The sequence below is a fragment of the Phoxinus phoxinus genome, assembly GCF_949152265.1.
Source record: "Phoxinus phoxinus genome assembly, chromosome: 20".
Lineage (NCBI taxonomy): Eukaryota > Metazoa > Chordata > Actinopteri > Cypriniformes > Leuciscidae > Phoxinus > Phoxinus phoxinus.
Window position 1 is genome coordinate 19,164,954 of NC_136895.1, and position 23,755 is coordinate 19,188,708.

General features: G+C 36.2%; 2 protein-coding genes across 3 annotated transcripts in view; both read right to left on the minus strand.

Annotated features, from left to right (window-relative positions):
- aox6 (aldehyde oxidase 6) overlaps nucleotides 1–5,867 on the minus strand; it is a 65,964-nt gene extending 60,097 nt beyond the window's left edge. The window contains exon 1 of the mRNA XM_079593561.1: nucleotides 5,743–5,867. The gene's annotated coding sequence lies outside the window, so the exon portion shown is untranslated. The remainder of the gene's footprint in view (nucleotides 1–5,742) is intronic.
- Nucleotides 5,868–11,014: 5,147 nt separating this feature from the next.
- sh3bp4a (SH3-domain binding protein 4a) overlaps nucleotides 11,015–23,755 on the minus strand; it is a 29,158-nt gene continuing 16,417 nt past the window's right edge. Inside the window, exons 4-5 of one of the 2 annotated variants that reach the window (XM_079593567.1) lie at nucleotides 12,613–12,801; nucleotides 11,015–12,522 (exon numbers count right to left, since the gene is read on the minus strand). In XM_079593567.1, coding sequence (XP_079449693.1) covers nucleotides 12,298–12,522; nucleotides 12,613–12,801 — 414 coding nt within the window. In that variant the 3' untranslated portion in view covers nucleotides 11,015–12,297. The remainder of the gene's footprint in view (nucleotides 12,523–12,612; nucleotides 12,802–23,755) is intronic. The other variant, XM_079593566.1, reaches the window with a different exon arrangement.

Sequence of the window (23,755 nt, forward strand, 5' to 3'; positions counted from 1 at the left end):
ATTTAAGCAACTTCTGCTTACTTGCTATTACATACTAATGTTCTTGCAACCACATATTTTAATCACCAATTATGTTAATGTATATATATTATGTTAATATGATTTATTTTACAAATGTAATGTGTGTTAATACATTTACATTTTATTTATAATATTTATTTATAACCTTATTTTCATCCTTAGTTGGAACTGAAGGTCACATCCACAAAGCAAAAATATTTGGTGAATTTCTACATGAATAAAATAATTTATTCAAACATTATAAATATGATGAAATACATTTTTTGTTTTGATCCATAAATGACCATTAACGCCGTATCAAAGCTGGAAATATATTGTGAAACATTTTTTTTTTCTGCATATTTTGTTTAAATATAAAGCTGGAACTCAAAATTTCTCATCAAATTCCAGAATTGTTTGAGTTATGCGATGCACGTTCATTTTAAAACTATTGACTTATTTTTCTCCTATTTCAGGGATTTACAGGATCAACATCTTAGACAAAGTTGCAATGAAGTGAAACAAATGACACTGCATCCGCTTGTCTTGTTTACAATTCTTCTCTCCCACCCCATGATAATCTCGTTCTCTCTCTTTCTGCATTCGCTCAGGTAAAATACAGTCCACCTGTTATCCTCAAAGCTCAGCCAAGCAGGAAACTCATGTTTTTCACAACAGATGCGAGCGCACACCAGAGACACCGTCTACCCCTCATCGCTCTGAAACTCATTATTCTGCCTTTGAAACAGATGGAATCAAGTTTGTTTGTGACATGCTGAAAGTTATAAAGCACGTCTGTACACGTTTTTATGCAATACGGCCTTTGAAACCGTTCTGTTTAGCGAATAGAGATAAAGAGCTTTGAAATACATCATGCGGAAAAGGAAGGTAAAGATGCTATTTAACATGCCAATAATTCTGTATTGACTAATCAACATCCATGATCAAAAGCTGGATCTGATTTATAACAGTCTGGTGTCTCGGGACTTTTTCCATGATTAACTTGATAATTAATTTTCTGCATGCGCAGCGCTCATTGTCTTGGCACACACCTTTAAGTCGAAACTGAATAAGAGTTTGGTTTATCCTGTTTAATTGCCGATGCCAAGTTGTAATGAATCAAGCCAAAAACTGGAATGAGACCCTCAGCACTAATCCGAGGCGGGGCGATTCTCAGGAAACAACGCCATTTTGTGTCCATGTGTGCCAAAAAAAATAATACTTATGGAAATAATATATTTGAAAATACTTAAGTCTTAAATGAATGTAATGTTCATTGCAATTAAATGAAAATTTACGGATTTACTAACAGCTTGCCCCAGCGCAAACCCTCTTTTGGCATTAAAAAATAACGGTCAGGATTTACAAAAAAATTGTAGGACTGTAGGAGTTTCCCTTCCGGACACAAAATTTATGGGAGGAGACTATTTAAATGAATCATGCAAGGTGATTTACTAAGGGTTGTGCTCGTCAATTTACTGGTATTTGCGCCATTATTTACCGCCCCAAAACCAGACGCTAATTTGCGCTGCTCTTGGTAGATCGCGTTGGTCATTATGGAAATGATCCGACTGCGTTTGTGTTCTTTAATTTGCACGTCGTCAGTAGATCATGTGCAGATCTTTCCACTCCCATCGGCTCTTTTGTGGAATTGCGTTAATTATAATCAAGTAGCCTATACTTTAACATTACAAGGTGCACTTGATCATGAAGTCCCAGAGGACGTATAGGGCGCCCCATTCTTCATTTTAGTTTTCAGAAGGGTGCTCGCGGGCGCCCCCGTCAAAGCGACCTGGGTGCCATTTGGGACGGGCCAGTGTACTCTTAAATACTCTTAAGTACACTTATATTGTTTATAATGAATTGATTGAGGAACACTAAGGAGGTTGATGTGTAAAATGAATGAGTGAGTGACGTCCCGGGTCTCTAAAGACCCGAGGTATGCGTTTAAGAGTTAGGCTAATTACTGAAACAAGATTGAAAAAACGTTGCATTTCATGGTTAGTATTGATAAATAACTTGCTTTGCAAACTGTGACTACATAAGAAGTTTAGAGATGGGGTTAATTTAAGTGAATTTTTGGGTAAATGTTTGGTTCAGAATCAATTTCCATGTGATCAAAGTCAAATATCACAATCTCTGTTTGAGGCACACAGGCTTCAGATCTTTGTGAAATATCATCTCTACACACAAAGTCACAAACTCTGAAGGACAGGACACTACTGTGCCATATCTCCCCACAGCGTCTGACGAATCAAAGCACGTCACATCAGTCCAAAACCCATCGGGAACAAAACCCAGCATGGAATACATATTTAATCAGCTGATCTGTGAGTGGCCTAAAGGGTTGTCCCAGTGACAAACTGCAGGCACAAGAGAGCTCATTTATCTCACACAGATCGAGGGAATTGAAAAGAAATATTGTGAAGTCCTTCACAGATAATTTTTTTAACATCGTTCTGCCGGCCTTATGACTTGACCTTGGGGAGTGTTTCTTAAATTAAAGCCAATGAAATGAGACTGAATTATTTGTTGCTGCAATAGAGCGTATCAGTGACCACTCACTTTTTCAGCGACCTTGGTTCTCGCTCTCATTCATTTTCTACATGGTTAGCATTGAACCAACCAACAAGCCCTGAGACATTTGATTTGGACCAAAAAGAATTCAAACATTAAAAAAAATTTAAATAGACTGTATTCTATTTTTAAAGGGGAATGAACTACTCATTCCATTAAGCCTTAACAATTATGTAATCATATAAAAAAAAATTAAAGACTAAGTCATTGATTTTAAGTATGAAAACAATATACAAAAATAAAATGTATTTTATTAAGTCAAAAGTACATATTATAGAAACGATATTAAATAAATATAAAATATTTAAAATGCAATATTTTTTTGTCAAACAATAGGCTATTTTCAAAATATTTCAATTTATATAAAAAAATATAAATTAAAAATGTTTGACAGTCAATAAAATTATAATTATAAAAACAAAACGAAAAAAAATATTTTTTATATTTATTTATACAATTTATTTTGTCAAATTTATTCACTTAAATTAATTGAATATAAGTATAAAAAAATATATTTGAAAATAATAATATTTACTCTAATATTGTAAAATTTTATATTCTAAATTAAAATATTTACCAATGTAATTTAAAAAATATATCAGCCCGGTCTCACCCCAAAACGTCACATACTGACGCGTCTTGACCATTCGGCAACATACGACGAAAAAGGTACCCTTTAACGTCCATATGAGACGCAGACATAAGCGCACCAGCAGCGCCTTCTAGCGGTACCCTACCGCATACCTAAACCCAACCATTCCCGAATCGTCACATATGGACGTTAAAGGGTACCTTTTTCGTCGTATGTTGCCGAATGGTCAAGACGCGTCAGTATGTGACGTTTTGGGGTGAGACTGTGTTAAATATATATATTCCACAAAAAAAAATTGCTGCCTTAAATTTTTAAGTACTTTGGATTTATTAACTTGGATGTTTAAGTCATTTCAACTTAAATGGCATTATACTGACTTAAAAAAATCAGCTGGATCTTGTATAACATAAAAAAGTTAAAAATTGCTAACTTATTCATGGCTCATATGTCATAACTCTTTGATCACCTCATTTTTGGCAGAGTTGTTTGAAAGTGTGGGAAGACCAAATCTATTCAAAATGCTTCCCTGATTGGTGGATATTTCTCCATTACGATAGATAGTTTGTGAATTTAGAAATAAAACAATATTCTTTAAACTGTTAATGCTTTACAATAAGGTTCTATTAAATGAACATGGGGACATTATGTATTTCAAGCCAAATAAAAAGATCTAAATGTCTTGTTTGTTAGATGATTTGAAGCTGAAATGGAGATTTAGATTTCTCTGCTGGCCTAAACTTGATTACATTATTCTTAGGGCGTAAAGATAGTCTTTCTCCATCTCAAAAGGTTGTTTTCCCATGGATGAATGCAGGTTTCGAGGTGCATTTCTTTTCATACCATTGTCACCGAGCTTTTGCATTTACTGTGTAATTATGGAAATGAGCTCTGTCGGGCCAACTCAGCGAGCACGATCTGGACACCTTGTGAAATTGGAAATGAGTTAGTGTCGCTTGCCTGCTACAGATTTAGGAGATAGGAGATATGAGTTCAGTTATAAAAGGATGCCAAAAGGCAAGGGGAGATGCTTACAGGTTTTATTGCACTGAAATACACTGCCCGGCCAAAAAGAAAGAAAGAAAGAAAAAAAAAAGGTTGCTGTTTGGAGTTAAATAGGCAAATGATAATCCAATCTATGATTGGATCATTATTGCAGTGATTATTATGTTTCTAGCATGTTATATGTTTGGCAACAGTTCTTCTAACAGTAATAGCTTTTAATTTCTTAAACGAACATGTAAGGAAGACACATCACGGTTATATTCCAGGATGACAATGTCAAGATTCATCAGGCTCAAACTGTGAAAGAATAGTTTGGAGGGAGCATGAAGAATCATTTTTACACATGATGAATCGGCACACATGAGTCCAGACCTTAAATTCACTGAAAGTCTTTGGGATGTGCTGGAGGAGACTTTACTGAGTGCTGGAATCTTGCATTCTCAATACAAGATCTTGAGCAAAAATTGATGCTGCACTTGGTGGAAATAAATGTTGTGATGTTATTTCCATCAAGATGTGCATCCATTTTTGGTCAAGATCTAAAAAATAACTTTCTTTGACAAAAAGGTTACAGTTACCATAATACAGCGATATACACAGCCGGGTAAACACAACACTACAATGATGCTTGTCTAGTGATAGGCCTATTTTATAAATAAATAGCAATGATGTCTATCGAAAAAGAAAAGCAAGGTATTACCATGCATCTATTAGATACCAAATAAGCATAGTATAGCTATAGCCTATGTAACAAAAAAAAAAAAAGGCATTACCTTCTTTTTATTAGCGTACCTTTCAGTCTAAACAAATCTTAATAGATAAAATGAAGTTTGCACCTTTCATTATTTAGTACAACTGACCTGATTCTTCTTTTTCTTGTAAATAGTTCTATCTAGAATAATTTTGCAGAAGTTAGTTACATGGGTTTTGAATGTTGTTTAATGCTGTTAAGGACTTCCACTTAAGTGACCGGTTTGATTTTCATTAAAAGGATAGTTCACCCAAAAATGAAAACTCTGTCATAATTTACTCACCCTCAAGCTGTTCCAAACCTCTATAAGTTTCTTTGAAAACAAAAGAAGATACTTTGAAGAATATGGGTATCCAAACAGCCCCCCACCCCAAAGAACAAAGACATTCATGCATGTTTGGAACATCTCGAGGATGAGTAAATGATGACAGAATTTTCATTTTTGGGAAAACTATCCCTTTAGGTCGTATCATTAATGTTCTCGCATTTTACTGAGGCTGGATTTATCCATTGCAAAGTTAAGCTGAAGGAGATATTGATTTATTCTTCAAACTATTATCCGTCCACTGCACTCTGCGGGATGGGGAGATATTAATTAAAGCTTTACTTCAAGAGCAAAGTCAGTTCGAGCTCACTCACTTTCTTTCCTTTTAACTTTCCATTCCAAAACCGTTTCTTCCACCTGTCCTGCACATCATTCACCTTCACAGGCTGAACCATCGGAACAGGAATATGAATTAGATAGGCCTAGCTGCTCCCTCAGGCGACGTTTCTGCCGTTTTACTGCTAGATTAGCTACTAAACGAGGCTGTTTACTCACCTTTCATTGCTGCTACGAGACAAACGGGTGTTAATGACTCACAGGATGCTGGGTATTCAATTCAGAGAAAGGAAATTTAAATTCGTCCCCTACCTCAGGCTTTGTGTGCAATGTAGTGTGTGTGTTCGCGGGCGCGCGCTTTTGTCCTCTATATAGCATACTGCTGACAGCTGTTTGTAGTGGTTGTTGTCATAGAGACAGCGCATTAGAAAAAGTGCAGAAATCACTTTTAATATTATATATATATATATATTAATTTTAAATATTTAAATCGATTCTATAAATAAAAAAAAAGACTTAAAATATTTTTTAAACTTTTTTTTTTATTCCAGACAGACATAATCCCAGCATATCAGTAGTTAGGGTGTTTTCACACTTGAGTCATGCACTGTGCTGTGTGTGTTTATTCATTTTTGGAAAAGTATCGATTCTTTTTTTTTTTAAGTGTTGATTCATTTTTCAAAAAATATAGATTCATTTTAAGAAAAGTATCGATTCAGTTTTGAAAAAGTATCGATTCATTTTAGGAAAAGTATAGATTCGTCTTTGAAAAAGTATCGATTCATTTTGAGGAAAAAGTTACTATTTCTTTTTTTAAAGCTGCAGTCCGGCACTTTTTTGGGTTTAAAAATATCAAAAAAGACATTTTTGAAAAAAAACGTAACCAGCCAGTGTTCAAAACGATCTGCTTGCCTTACCTCGATTCAAAACGGTAATCTTGTAATAATGATTTTAATTCCAGTGGTAGGCTACTGGTGGATTTCCGGGGGAATTTCGAGCATGTCTTTGCGTCATTACGTCACTTCTGTACACATAGAGAAGGAGTCCCCGGCTAGCGTGTGTGGATGATGGAGGTGGAGATTTATCCACTTGGTATGGCGGATCCCGAAAGTTTAAAGCGACAATCACCAGTGACAACTGGAGATTCACCAGTTGTAAAACCCAAAGACTTCGGACTTCAGAGTGGCTACAGAAAAAATATATTTTTCACGTTTTGACGTGATATAAGCAATCGTTAGATTTAATCAGCATGATATAGCCTACTGCAATGCTTCCCCCCACCCCCCGAATTTGGTCAGAACAAAAGTGAATGTTACTTACTTGTTCAGATGACATTTACCGATGAAAATTCTAATGTTGACACTTTCAAAAGGTATACTCTGACATTGCTGATGACAGTACAGTATCCACAGCGACGCGACAGGTTCTCCTCAATACATTGTGTTCATCCGCGCTGTTTCATGCCGATTTACTACCCACGCACAGTTAATAATTCCGCGAATAACTGCAATTGCAGATTTCTAACAGAGATGGCGACAAAGAGGAAAAACGACGGACTGCAGCTTTAAAGTAACGATTCATTTTAGTAAAAGTATCGATTTTGTTTTTAGAAAAGCAGTGATTCTTTTTTGAAAAAGTAGCGATTCATTTTGTCGAAAGTAGCGATTTTTTAGTGAAAAGTATGGAGTGTACGTTTTGAACAAATAATTTGCCAGATCTGCCAGAAGAAGCAGCCATGATGCACAGAAGATTTGTACGGAGGCATCTGATGACCAAACTACATTGGGATTCGCAAACAAAAAAAATCAAGTGAGCCCAGAGCGGTTTGTGTTCAGATTGAGTGTTTTTAGCGAACCATATCGAACCGCACTCTCTCCACCCCCCGAGATGGTCTCGGGTTCGGTTCGCTTTAAAGAGGTCTGAGATCATTTGGAGTGTTCACACATGGGCCAAAAATCCCGCGAACTGCGCTCAGATCCCTGAAAAGGGCCAAGTGTGAAAACACCCTAATAAAAGTGGATTTATTTTACATGGAGTGGATTGCTTCATGGAGGCTGCCATTTTGAAATCACATGATCAATCAGTCCAGTGGTCAAAGGAGATTTCCAGTGCAAAAAAACAAATAATTAATTAATACAAATTAATTATGTAATATTTTTAATATTAATATATTTTATTCATATTATGTCATTAATAATAATTAAATTATAAAAAAAAATATTTCAACTGATTTTGGTGCAATAAACCTTCACTAACAGGGGAGAAAATAAAATAGTTACAAAACTGGTCCCAGGTAAACCATTTAAACCAAAAATCTAATCAGGTCTACATTATTTTGACATTCACTAAGTATTAGATTCAGCTTCTTTACAAGGAAATGAACTCTTCCCCTTTAGCCAATCAGCCTGAAGCATTCCCTCGTTTCCTGGCAACCATCTGGAATGTTTCCCTCCATCTCCCTGTGTGGCCTTGCCTCATCGCAAAAAGCTCCCAGTGTCGGCTGCCCATTTTAATGCGTAATGCTTTACTGCAACGTTTAATTAAGCTAATTTTGCAATGGATGCCTGTGACAGGCAATTATGTCATCGGAATGATACATTCATTTGATCATTGGCAGCAATGCAAGCTTAATAAAAGGAGCGAATAAAAAGTGTCGCGAGCCTTTTACAAACCAAACCGTCATGATGGGGCTTTTGTTTTTCTTGTGTGAAAGAAAACAAGAATGTTGGTTGTTTGTTTGGTTGAGGTTTATCTTTTTTTTCTGCCACTTGTTTTGCATCTGTGCTTGAATTTCAGTCTCGATCTGATGTCGATGAGAAGCTAAGGGTGTGAAATAAACAGAAAAGTAAAGTGCTTTGGAGGTTCATCTTCTTTTGCTTCTCCAGAAGTTTTACTCCTCAGAGAGTCCTCACGCTTTGAATCCGACAACATGAAAAGACTATGAAGATTATGAAGAAAACGGATCAAACGCCTTTTTTTTAAAAAACTTAAAGCCTAACATTTCAGTAGAAGACACCTTTAAGTCACTCCTCAGTTCATTTATTCATTAAGAGACATTTTATTCTTTATAGGATTCTCACGAAAATACCACATCACATTTCATTTTCACGGCAATTATGACTTTTTTGCTCAAATTAAAAATGTTGTAAGGTGTCCTGATGTTTTAATTTAATTTAATTTTTTGACATTTTTATTGTTGGACACTAATTTGCATTTAAAAAGAATTTGTAGAAATTGTGCTTAATTGTCATGAATATTGTCATGATGCAAAATTAAGCCTCAAAATATATATATTTTTTAGAATATTTAATATTTTGTTTGTTTTTTTCTTTAGATTTCAGAGCAAAACATGGCCTGGACATGTTCTCGAGAAGTTTTGTGAGATTCACCTTTTAGGCTAGAACAGGAAAAACATAATAAGCCAAAGTATCTTTTAACTTGAGACAACACTTGCTGTCTAACTTCAAAGAACGTGTGATGAAGATGAAAGAAAGACCCAAGGGAATATTGATCAATATCCTCTGTGTCTAGCCGTAACAAATCTTGTCAGTGACACTTGGCATGATACCTGTAGACATCGCAAACAATGAAATCAAACACAGGGTCCTTTGACACCTGTGAGAAGATGTAAATATTTGCTACAGGGTTGTTCTTCCAGTATTTTCTTTCTTCCGTGGAAACCAAAAGGAGATATTTTGACATCACTTGAATAAATGAAGTAATTTATTCAAGTCAATCTTTTATAAAAATGGGACAGAGTACTTCAAGCTTTAAAAGTGACAAAAAACACCACAAAATATCATAAACTTACTTAATGTGACTCATACATTATTTAAAACAAAAACAAAAAAATCCAGAAGCCTAACAATAACTTTGTGTTAGAAACAGATTAAAATTTGAACAGGTGTTTTTGTGTCATAGCTGTTATTACATTGTTTAATTTAGCCCAGTTGCAATGCTGTATCGACCAATCCGCATCCAGGACTGGATCTACCCATTTCTTCATAAAGGAAACAGCATTTGCTGCTGTGATTTAATGTGTTTGCTCCACATTTATGTCTTTATGATTCTAGTCATTGTGCTTTGCCCTCGTTAATTATGACCGTAACAAAACAATCTTGATTTTATAGTGCCCATTCAATTTTCTGCAAGCTTGTAATTAATTTAGCAATTTAAATATAGTGTTAATTGATTTTTCACAGTCAGCTCTATTGAAGTGCTTAGGGATGCAGAAAGCTGCTCGCAGACTGGGCAGAGGTCAGACACAAAAACCGCAACACACACACACACACACACACACACACACACACACACACACACACACACACACACACACACACACACACACACACACACACACACACACAAGGGCATATACTCTTTAAATGCATTAATACTCAAACCACATTATAGTGGTTGTAATATCTTAGGGGTGGATGATATAAACAAAACTTTGTCAATTTAATAAGTGCTATTATGAAAGCTTGACAGAGTTAACAGATAATTAGCATTTCTATTTTCTCATTTAAGATTTTGACCTGTATATCACTATGTAAACCTGTTTCTGCCTCAGAGTAAAAAAAGGAAAAGGTAATTGTGAGACCGTTTAAAATAAAAATAAAATGTGATATATAGTCACAATTGTGAGAAATAAAATCGGTTGCAGTAACAATAAATAACTTCTCAGTTGCAAGAACAACATAATTTTGCAATTGTGATATATAGTCAATAACGTCACAATTGTGATAGTCACAATTATGAAAACAGTCACAATAACAGAAAATGAAGTCACAATGGTGAGATTTACTGTCGCAATTATGAGAAATGGTCACAATAACAAAAATTTGTCGCAATTGTGACAAATAGTCAAATTGATGAACCGTTTTATGAACAGTTGCAGTAACGAGAAATAAAGTCCTGATTGTGATATAGTTGCAATATTGCAAAATGATGTTGCAATTGTGTGATATATAGCAATAACAGGAAAATAGGTCATAATTCTGAGATATACTGTCGCTATTGAGTCTAAATAACACAAATTTGTGACAAATAGTCAAATTGATTAACCGTTTTATGAACAGTTGCATTAACGAGAAATAAATTCCCAATTGTGTGATAGTTGCAAGACCAAAATGATGTTGCAATTGTGATATATGGTCAATAACAGGAAAAGAAGTCAGAATTATGAGAAACAGTCGCAATAACAGGAAATGAAGTCAGTTTTATGAACTGACTTTTATGAGTCCTTATTGTGAGGTAGTTTCAACATTGCAAAAACAACAACAACTGCAATCGTGATATATACTGTCGAAATCATAAGAAATGGTCGCAATAACAAGATATGAAGTCATAATCGTCAGATATAAAGTGCACTTTGAGAAAGTTGTAATATTAAGAACCAGTTGTAATAACTAGAAATGACAAATTTGCAATTATGAGAAATAGTCACAATAAAGAGGGAGCTGACAAATCTAACAACGTTCTCTCAATTTACAGCTGCTTTATTGAATCCATGGGAACAACATGGGACAGCATGTTTCATTTGTTTTCGTGCTAAACATTTGGCTGCAACTAAGACATTGTGTGAATTATAGCTTTTCAAACAGTCACTCTCAAAGAGCTAACACAAAAACAAGATATAAATGTGACAGAACTCTGAATCACAGATAGACATACATTTTATATATATATATATATATATATATATATATATATACACACACACATTCACTTTTTTTCCCTACATGCTGCTACAATAAACAGCAAAATCTCCTTGACATGTACAGGGTGTGAAATGATTATTATTCAAAACAAAAACCAGCATACATAAAAATGTCTAAAATTGGAAAAATTGTATATCAGGTACAAAAAAAAAAAAAAAAAAAAGAACACAAAAGAAAAAAAATCAGTCATAAATAAAATCACGCTATGATCTATTCATTTATTCATCTGACTGCATTTGTTTCTCGACAAAAACACTGAATGAATGACTCACGATAGAAACTAAAGCAACACTGCAATTTAATACCTAGTACATGGTGGGATATCTGGTCTCTCAAATACAAACTTTGCAAAAGCTTGAAAGGATGAAACACATGATCCACAGTCTGAACCTTTCCTTTTTTTCCCCCACAGTCTGAACTTGCCATCTCATTAACACACCATACGCTTCTTCCTCTCACGTAACCAGTGTGTGGTGTTTCATGCGTCTAATAATACTACTCCGTCTTCTTCCTCATACAGAGCAACCGATCAAATCTGACGCAACAAATAAAAGATTGTGGAATAAAAAAAATCACAAATGTGGAAGGCTCGAGCATTTGGCAACAAATTACAGAACGGCATTGACCAAGACAAATGTGACGTCACAAAATAGACCTTCGTTTTAAGTAACGAACCAAGATGAAATCTGCTTTTTTTTTTCAGAAAAAAATTGTTCTTGAAAAACGTGATTGTATAAATTTCCTTTGTGCCATCCGATATAAAAAATATAGATATCGCAAAGAACAAAACTGATTAAAAACGGCTTCAGAACTCTAAAAAAAATTGCTACACTTAAAACACTCAGTGTTTTGGCTTCATTGGCTTTCCGCATGCCCTTATATGGACGTGGGCGGGTACGGGACGTCCTCGCGGTTATTGGATTGAGGTAAACTCACAGCTGACGGTGAAATAGAAAAGTGTATATCCGTTAAAAGTTTAGCAGTCTTCCGAGGTGATGTCGTAACAGAAACTCTGAGGTGTGGATTCAGTGAGGATTGTGAGTAGGTGGAGCTAAATGGCGAAGTCATCCTGAGGGGCGGGGCTAAAGGCGGAGCTTCGAAGCAATTCGAGGCAATTGACTAGGATAAGGGTGCCAGTGAGGTGTTTCCAGCGTTTGGTGATGGGATTCTTCATCCGGTCCAGGCCCATGTGCAGTTCGTGGATGACATCGCGGTAACTGTCGCCAATTTGAGCGGCCCACGTCAACAGGAAGTCGTAGGCTGGTTTCCACATGGCCTGAAATGATCAAATAAATGTAAATGGCTATATCTTGTGATTGAACTCACAAATGTAAACTGTACTCTTCCATATTGAAAAGGAGCTTACTTCACTCTCCACCATCCCGGTTTTGTCTCTGTGAGGAGCCTCATAGGCCTCCATTTGTTGTTTGGATACATGGGCGAGTTTTTCAGCAAGTTCCCTCCAGCGAGGAGCCACTTCCACTGCCGTCGTCAGCAACACAAAGTCCATGATGAGCCGGGCCACTAAACCCTGACAATCTATTTTCAGAAGAGCCTGGGAGAGAGAGAGAGGAAAAAGAAGAAACATTATATTGAAGACGTCCTATTATGTTTTTTTTTTTTTTACATTTTTAATCTTCAGTGTGTAATGTTGCTGTTTGAGCATGAAAAAGGTCTGCAAAGTTACTAAGCACACATTGTTTATGAACTCCCTGAAACGCCTCGATCGTAGTTTTCTTTTGGGAACAACGAGCATGTCACAATATTCCTCATTTAAATAATTCCCGCCCAAGACATACGCAAAAAAATAAAGGGGCCAAGGCCTGGTTGAGGTGAGTTAGTTGGTTGCAACTCGCGGTTATTTCTGAAACACTCTCGAAGCGGTTGACCAATCACAACACACTGGTCCAGCCGACCAATCAGAGCACACTGCCCATTTTGTAAGGAGGGGCTTCATAGAGACAGGAAATAAACAGAGTGTTACTGGCAGACTGGGAAGAGAGGAGCTGCAACAATGTCAAAAATTTGAAAAATAATGTGTTTTTTTTGGACATTCAAGCATAAAAAGATCTAGTAGACCTCAAAAACAATGTTAAGACTTTTTAAAAGGGCATAATAGGTCCTCTTTAATTTGATATCCCATAATCAAAGTTATTCAAAGATAGAATTCTTTAGAAGAGTTGAAATGTCCACAAACATATGATAGAACCGTAATATAATTGTTATGACCTTCATACAGAGTTTAAATATGTGCAATTTTGCAGTCACATTTTACCCTAAAGATGTGTGTTCTTTTAATTTAATGTTTCACAAGCAACACTATTAGTCCTGCCCTCTGGTCCTGCATAAAATGTTAATTATATCTTATAATGACACCATAGAGTTTCATTAGAAGTTATTAGGATGTCTCTAGTTTCTATGAGGTGATATTTTGAGGTCTTCAGAACACGACTAGAATTCTTCCTAGAGCCATAATACACAATAATGTACTATTGAGTCACATATGAGGTTATATATCATCGAATTGTCAATGTTTTTTTTTGTTTAGTTTAGTTTTTTACATTTTCCAGATTTGGCATTCATTTTATTTTATAAATAATCATATATTTTTTGTTTTTTCTTCATATTCAAGAGAGAAATTAAGAGATACCTTTAATTTGTTTTTTAATGTGTTTGATATATTATATAAAAGATATATGTAATAACAATATACAATACTTTTCAAATGTTTTCAAAAGACATCTCTCATTAATTTGATGAAAAAAGTATTTGTTTTCTATTTGAAAATATTGTCAAATGTAATTTATTCCTGTGATGGCAAAGCTGAATTTTCAGCATCATTTCTCCAGCCTTCAGTGTCACATGATCCTTCAGGAATCATTATAATATGCTGATTTGGTACTCAAGAAACTGTTCTTATTATTATCAATGTTGAAAACAGTTGTGCTTAATAATATAAATATTGTATATAATATATTATATATATATATATATACACATAAATAAATAATATAATGTGAAACCAAATGCCAATCATATTCAAGAAAAACAGCTTAAAATAAACCACACAGCCAATAATAACAATCACACAGACACACACATATACGTAGTGTGAGAGATTAGACACTTCTCCATGACAGCCGTATTTCTAAATCCAATTGTATGCGACACATGATCCTCCCAGCACACAAACTAAAGTGATCTAGCCTCCCTTAGACAAGGAAATTAAACTAATGTGAAGTTAAATGCGTTTTAAAACAATGCCCAGGTGTGTCAGAAGTACAACAGCGTATACAGTTACAGTCATAAAGAAAGCATGGATAAGGTTAGACAAAAATGTCGGGAAGGTCGGGAATATGTACTCTCCTCTGTGCAGCCCTCCATGAATGAGTGACTGTAACCTTCAGAGGACCCGACCGACCCGGTTTCCTGCCACACACACACAGACACACACACACACACACAGCAATGTTTGGAATGAGACGGGACACCTGGGGTCCAGCAGAATGGAGTGGTAATCCCCTCTCTTCCATGCTTGCTGCCAAAGAAGGGAAGAGAGGAAAGAAAACCACAACTAGAATCTCAGTAGAGACGATAACTTAAGATGTATACAATCATGAGAACGGCCGCACATATCCCGTCTCCCTGTTGGGTAAATAGAGTCAATGACTTCCTTTTCATTGCTTGATGGAGAGACACTGTACATGTTTAAGGGAGACGAGGGACGTGGAAACTTCCAGAACAGGGGAGTATCGCTTCAAAAGCGTGATAAAGCTGTGAGGTGACTTTAAATTTATTCCCCTGCAGTTCTTTTGTTTAAAGGACGCATTAATATTCTTTACCGACTCGATATGAAACAACTACAGAAAGCTTCGGTAAATCTAAACCTAAAGGACAGACACTTCAGTTTGAGGGACAAAAAACAAAGGAACACCTACAAAAACTTTTTTTTAAAATAATAACCACAAAATAGTTAACTATATACTTCATAGTATAACTAAATTGAGATTTTTATTCAGAAATCATGTAAAAATATATTTGTTTATTGTTTATATATACACACACACAGACCTTTTATAAATATGATGAATATGAAAATATCCATTTTATTTAAATAATTATATCTATACACCCTGTGTTTTTACAAATTAAAAATATATATATTATATACACACATTTTATGTTTATTATATAATGCAAAAAAACAACAACATTCCACTGCAAGTGAATGCGTTTATTTATACACGCATACATAGATAAACACACACACTTTCTTTTATTTAGAATAGATGGAGACTCATATAAGAGATTTAAATCTTGTAGTTATATGTGTGTATATATATATATTGCTTTGACAGTATCTGACACCACAGGATGCAAATAGCCTTTTACATGAATGCGGTAATGCTTTTCTGAAAAAGCAATTTCCATCTATTCTCCCCCATCTTCTCTCCATCTTTCTTTCCCGGTTTCTCTTTTTGCACACTTTAATTTATTGCGGGCCGATCCACGCCTGATCTTCCAGACAAACGTCCTCGTTGCGTTCCTGGCCAGAGAGATTCTCATTTTGGATCTATTGAAAGCACTCAAGAGGTCTGCTGATTCCTGACATTTGGGATGAGATGGCAAAATGTCACAGTCATTAGAGGGAAAAATACGTTCAGCTGAACAGCCAGGGTAATTTTCTTTCTTGCCAAATGGCCCTGTAATTTATTATTTTTGGAAGGCTCAACTCGCGTATGTTCACAAGAAATGCACAGAGTTGCATTACTGCACCTAACACCTCCAGCTAACCTTTAATGACTGACTGATGAGTCTTTCAGCTAATTACTTGCTAAGATCTCAAATTTCCAGTCGCATTTGCATAATCTCTACAACATATATAGTAAAGCTTTCTAAAAACAGATCGCTTCAGAAGTAAGGGCTGTATGTTTTTGATTCGCTAAAAAGAACCGATTCCTAAGAGTCATTGGTTGGGAATCAGAGTGCACTGGTGGCCACACAGTACTGCACATTTGATTCACTAAAAAATTATTGGCTCATAAGAGTCATTCGTTCAGAAATCAGACTATACGGGTAGCGATGTATGTTTTTTGACAAACTTCATAAGAGTAATTAATTGGGGAATTTAACTACACCGGTCGCACTGAATTGCCTCATAAGAGTCATTCATTCAGGAATCAGACTCCATACATGGTATATGTTTTTAATTCGCCAAAAATAATTGATTCCTAAGAGTCATTCCTTCAGGAATCGGATTACACCGGTTACGCTCTAATTCCTCATTTCCACAGAGCATGTATACAGTATAGTTTAGTACGGTAAGCAATTTTTAGCGTTTTCATTGTCAGAAGTTGTGAATGCTACCCTAATTCCGAACTGTACCGTACCTCTTTTCTGGGACATTTCCGTTGGGGTAACTAGCACAGTAGTCCGGCACTAAGGATGGAGCTAGACTCACTGCAGAACATTGATTGGTTGACAGAGAATCGTCACTTGCGCGTGCTACAAGGGGAATAACAACACAAGAGGAACCATTTTTTAATACAGTAGAAAAACAATACCGTTTCTTCTTGTGACAAACAGCCACACGTCGAGAAGAAAGAACAAGATCTTCTTTATGTCCTCCATTGTTGTTTCCTGTGTTTCTTTCTTCTTCGCGCGAGAATGACATTGAGCGCTACTTTCCGGCATACACCACGCCTAAGTAGTTAGGGTACTGTTGAAGGTGAAAACGCAAGCCGGATCAGGGTTTACCATCCCGAATTGTACTTTACTGTACTGTAAAAAAAGGATCTCGTTTATAAGAATCATTTGTACACCAACTGTGCTTTCAAAGAGTTAGAACACATGGGACCGTTTCTGGATCTGAAGAGTAATGTGAAGGACTGTAGGTGGTATTCATTACCTTACCCTTGTCAAAGAACAACTGATGGAATACCCACTATGAATGAGTCTCCAATTGTTCTTTACTCCAAGTCAGAAAGAAATGGATGGCTCTTAAATGGATGGTTTATTTATTGTTTGAATGTGTCTGGTCAGTCCAGGGTCGAGCGTCTATTTCCAGAGATGGTTTGGTGAAATGGCACTCTTTGTATAGACTTTTATTTATGTATTCACTTCCTGAGCTTTTCAAGTCTTTCCAAAATGAACTCTATACACAATGGGAACAATGTTGTTGTACTAACAAGACTATAAAAAGTATCCACTAACTGAGTACTCAGGCCCTAAAGTAAAAAAAAAAACTATGAAAGCATAATTGATTGGATGTTTTGGTTTAAAGACTTGGGGAAACCGAACATGCAAATTCAATTAGATGTCTGCTAAAGCATAAACGGCTTCCTATCCGTCTTTCTGATTAAAATCTGACTTGAAAATGCAGAGCCTGAATTACAACATCACCTCGCTAGAATACATATCCAGATTCCAGACTCACAGGAATGTAAAGTCCCTACTGGAGTGCGGTTGGAATGTAACAAGAGCATTACAGATGCATCCAATTGGACCAGAAAACCTCCCGAATTACCTGGTTAATAAGAAAATGATGAATCGTGAAGGAATGGGACCACAGGCATGATCAGAATTCGTGTGCCTATCCATTACAAAGGAATGTTCCGGAATTAGAACACGCAACATTCCGTAGGCCAGCAGGCCACCTGTTCGGAATGTGACCGTTTTAATGAGATTAAAATGGATGATGCTGTGTGGAATTGAGCAAATATCAGAACTCCAAGTTAACGTATCTGAATAAACTGCCTTGTTGCCACTACCACAACGTTTTCGAAGTCAAACAAAATATCAGAGTGCAGATGTCAAGCTCAATAAGATGCATCAATGTACAAACAAGAAGATAATTAGATTTGGGGAGGTGTAGTTACGTAGGCAAATATCTGAAGTAAAATTCAAAGGTTTGTCAATACAAAGAGAGCACTTTTTTTATTCTTTTTCGAATATTATTATCTTTCATGTAGTGTGTGATCTAAATGTTTGTGAATGAAAAAAGGCCTGCAAAGTTTTAAAGATCAAAGTTCCCGACTGAATGGTTAGTTGATGAATTTATGTTGCTGATGTGGAGTTGACTATCTTCAAGTCTTTGATTAGCATATTCTGTCACGATAATAAAAAAATTGCTCGTATGGGAACTGTTGTAAGATGCCAACAGAGTGACATGCTATTGCATTTGTGTTACGTACTGTATTGCATGTGAAAAGACGGATGCGACAGCTTGAGCAGACTCACAAATGTGCTGTCCTACAACAACTCCTCCTCTTCTCAACATGGACTCCTCTTCTCCCCCGCGTGTTCCCGGGGGGCGGGGTTTATGTACATTTTAGGGTTAGTGATGTCACTAATCCGGGAGGAATCTCGTCTAGTCCCTACCAGCCGTTTGTTGTAGTCCAAATATTTAACCTTGGCTTTAAACTTTGAGCGTTGTTGTAACTTTGCAGATGTTTATGCTCAAACAGCAACATGACACAGTAGCTAAAGTTAGAAAAGGGAAATCATAATCAACCACCCCTTTAAGAAGCCCATCACTGGATTCAGAATAGCATACTACCCTTCCTATTTCTGCCATATAAATATCTAACACTGATACTGTGCACAAACATGCTGGGACGCTACAATGCTCTACACCACATGCAAAGTAAAAGTTTGCTAACATGAGATTCCATAGATATTTAGCCATGTTTGCTAACTCAAACTCACTTTAAAAAGCTCAAGGACTAGGCTGGACTTCTCACAGACTTGTATTGTCAGATATACAGATATTAAAATCTCCGGTTTGGCTATATGAATGAACACAACATCAATGGCTGAAGTAGCCTTCAGTTTTATAATGCAGCAAACTGGTCTTCAGGGTCTCAGACCTGAAAGTGGGACTGAAACCAATTTCAGGTTTTACAGGAAAGTTCCAATCACTAAAAAAAAAAAACATTAATGGTGTCGGAATAGTGGCTGAACGGTTGACTATAAGAGACATGCTCTCAAATGGGATTGCCGAGCCACTCGTCCTCTGCACAATTTCGTCCACTTTCATCTGAGACAACCTGACGGGAATGATCGACAGATGAAATTGACCTGTGAGCTTAGGAACGGTGGCATCTCGTTTTCTACAGTTTAGATGCCTGCTGTGGCATCCTGCGTTTCGGTCGTTTAGAAAGAGATGGGAAGCAAAAAAGATGGAAAGAAAAGAAACAGCAGGGGGGGAAGGCAAGCCGATGAGTGGGAGGAAGACGAAAGATTTTCTTTCTTCGTTGTAAATCTGAATAAAATGAACCCGCCAAGGATTTTCTATCTCTCTAGTGACAAGAATAATGAGCAGAGTTTTATTTTCTAGTTGAAAGGCTTTTTTCCTGTGCGGGAAAATGTTTAATATCAGATTTGTTCTGCATTCTGACCAACACATTACAGGAATAGCATATTACAGATCACCCAAAAATGACGATTCATCACTTACTCACCCTCATGTCTTTCTGAATGACTTTCTTTCTTTTGTGGATTATGCAATAAAAAAAGTGAATGAGGACCACGGAGCTCACGCATGATTTTCAAAGCAAGAATAGTAAAAGTCTGAGACCATATTGAAAATATTCATTTAAACCAGCTTTTAATTTAAGATTTTCATCATGCCAGATTTCCAAATAAAAAATTTCGAAAAAAATAGAAAAATACAAAACAGAATAAAATTAACAAGTGATCTTAGACTTTTGAATTGTATTCACTATATACATTTCCATTACTTTAAAAATTTTGAATCACTTCCAGAACTTTTTTCAGGTCTAGAAAAACTACAGCTTAAAATATTTTTGTGATAACATAAACATTCTATTAAATGATTCTTTATACTGTAACTTTATAATGCAACTATATAATATTTTTTATCAATCTTTCCAAAATTTTATCTATATTTGCATTTTACTTTCGGGTCCATCCGACTCCCTCCCATTAAGTTTAATTTCAGGGAATGATGGGATGATATCTCAAGCACTCAATTACCAAGTGATTCCACACGGCATCCACCATGCCATGGAAAATGAATCATAGCTGCTGGATTTATCTTGACCTCCCTTGGCATCCTCCCATTACCTGGTTTCCCGCATCATCAGATAGATTACACCTGCCAAGATCAACCGTTGGCACCACACGACACAGATCTGACAGATCTAACTGAGAGCCGTGAGGTAAAGATGGTTTGTAGTCTGCAGGGTTAAGGAAATAAATTTATGGCAAATGTCTGCCGTCAGAACTCACTGTGCAGAGGGAAAGAGTAACTCTAGGAAATGAATGACCTCTGTCGACAAGACCATTGTCTTGTTGGAAGTTGTAAGACGTTATTTATTAGGTAAGGTCTTGATAACAGTGATATATTTGAGCAATAATCCCAACTGATTTCGAATCGTTCATGCAGCAGCGCAGTTAGCATAAGTCAAAGTCTTGGAATGCGGTTCTGAAAAGGTTACTGTGATGAATGCTAATTGGTCTTGCTAACACATTTGAGCTATGAAACTGAGACAATGGATACTTGAGGAATTTAAAAATATGAACAGCGAACCACTCAAGCAAGTATGCATGTATATAGCAAAACAAAACCAATTGCCTTTAAGATATAATTTTTATTTTCTCTAGAAAATGCACTAGTTGGATCGATGTAAAGATGCTGGAATATATGTAAAGAAGATTTGAGCATTACCATCAAACTAAAATTTAATACATATTTAAATGTATCTAGCTAAATTCCTTTCATTTTTATTATTTCATAAAAGTTAAGAAATAAACATTTTAGCTTGTTGCTAACGCAAGACGCTAATGATCAATTCATGCTAGAAATGTATAATACGTTTTAGATAGGTATACACAAACATAAACACACACACGTATACACATTTATAGCATGAGTTGAGCATTAGCATTTAGCTAAAATCTAATAAAACTTCAGTGTTAACGTTTAAACATTCTAGCTACTAGCTAAACTTCTTTCATTTGTATTATTTCTTAACATTTAAGTTACAGCAACATGCACATAATGCGTCAATATACTACTTTCACTCACAATAATGACTGTAAAATGAGTTTTGCGGTTATGGTCGAACAGCCACAAAAAAATAATCTAATTTTGGCTATGCTACCAGAGGGCAGGGAGAGGTGAAGGTCATGTTTCACATTGATTTCTAAAGAAGCATGTAAAATGTGTCCCACCACACCATGGCTATTTGAGAAAAATGTCAGGGCTCAGCCAGTCCTCAGGCACAAGCTGTTGGAAATCTCTTATAAATGCATTATTTAACCCTTAGGGGCAGAGATGGCCAGTTTAAACCAGTCAGACAGACAAAACTGTCAGGAAGTTGAGATAAAATACGCTATTTAGAAATAGCTAGATGTAACAGATCTCTCCAGAATTATCCGAGAGCTAAAAAAAACTAAAACAATTAAACAAATATAAATATGCTATCGACACTTTGGCTATTGTGATTATAGTGACATTTACACAAAGCTGCACCAAGCCCAAAGCAGGTCGCTGACTGTGAGGTGGCGATAACCCCAGTTTGCCCACTCCAAATATTTAAACCAAGCACATTTAAAATGGCTCAGTTTAGCTTGATTTCTTTACTAGCCTGATGGCCTTGGAGTGCCCCCCCCCCCCCTGCTATTTGGTTTTATTTTAGGAGTGTTTAGATATGGCTGAGGTAACTGCCAAGCTCTTTCAGTCTTTGGAAGCTTCCAGAAGGCCTAGCCAACCACCTAGCATACAAGCTTTGAAAACGCACCACTTGCTGAGTAAAGGTGGCAAGCTGCCATTTGACTCGATAAAACTTGGCTTAATAGGAAAAAGTCATATATTTATGGATTTAGGCTAAGCACATTTGTGTGTGTGGAATGCTAGCTGTAAGTTAGGATACTGAGGCAGCATAAAGAACTGTTAAATCACAATACCGACGGGTATTAGCTTGAAAGACTTATAAATTGCTATGCTAAGCTTAATAGCTGGCCTGTCAGACTTAACGCTGAGCAAAATTTCTTCCATCTCATTGTTTGCACAGCTCAAAATGTCACCAGGCTCAGAAGCATTGGTCGTAATTACCAAACTCAAAAAGACAAATCACTAAATAATAGCAAGAGCGAGGCAAGGAAAGGCCGTGTGTCCATCAGGGACTAAAGGCTGCAATTTCAAAATCGATTCACTACCACAAAAGACAATCGGCTAGCCTCTGACGTCAGGCCTTGGGAATAATAGCCTCATCTCCACTTGATAAATGTGTCAGCACTAGAAGCATGGCAGGGAAACAATGATCAGGCTCCCTCTCAGCCAGCAGAAACACTATGAAAGAGACGCTAACGATTGTTGAGGTATAACAGGTGCTTACAGTCCACTCAAGTCTTGAATAATTTAACCATAACAAAAGCTCTGTCTGTTGTGGAGGAAAAGATAAAATGAAGATTCCAGCCAGAGATATATCACTTTAACACTGAGGTCAGAGAATAGTCAGAATCTCTATTTGGACCTTTAAAAATAACTAGAAATTTAGCAAAACTTGCATTAGTATTTTTTATCCAAGATAAGATGTTAAAGCTAGTATTTTGCTAAAGATAAGACTGGACTTATCTGTTCTCTCTTTTGCTGTTCAGTCTGAACAAGTGAAAACACATCTTTCTCAATGCACCGTCTCCTCAGATCTGCGAGACCCAAGCTGACAAAAGTGGGGCGCTAACATGTTTACTTATGAATGGGATATTGGTCAGTGCTAGTAGAAAGTATGTAAGGTAGAAATGGCAACAACAACAACAAAAATCTAATGTGCTGTTCTGACAGTAACTCAACCACACTAGTACACTATTTAACACAATAGTGTAAAAAAGCAGTAACTAACTAACAACTAAAGGAGTACCGGTAGTTAACCCAAAATTCACCCACTAATGTCTTTCTAATCTAGTCCAACTTTTTTCTTTTCAACATAATGAAAGTGATTGAGGTCTGGGGCTGTCAAGCTCTAACATTTAAATAAAGGTACCATGGACATATCATTAAAGTGTTCTATATTCATCATTAAAGTGTTCTATATGACTTGTGAACGATTTTGTAAGTCTTCAAGACATCAAATAATTTTGTGTGAGGACCAGATAAAAATTGAAGTTCACATTTAAGAAAGCCATAAAGGTTTGTAACAACACGAGCAAAAGTGGTGAGTAAAAGAAGACAATTTTCTTTTTTAGATTAACTAATCTTTTAAGGACACCAAAGAGTTTATATTTCTGGACATTATGGGGATTTAACCATGGTAGTTTGTACTGTACATTACGAACCCTGGACATCCTGTGCCCAGTGATAAAAAAACTAATACAAGAGCAATCTTTCTTTCAGTCAGAATGAGAGTGAGCCAATAAGGGATCCGGCTGCTGTACTTGCAGGTTTCCACAGCTGTACAGATAAGAAAGGCAGCACAGAGCAGCTAAGTGCACTCTCATCAGAATTAGCCCCAAGCATTAATAAGAGAAAAGGCAGATAAGCAGAA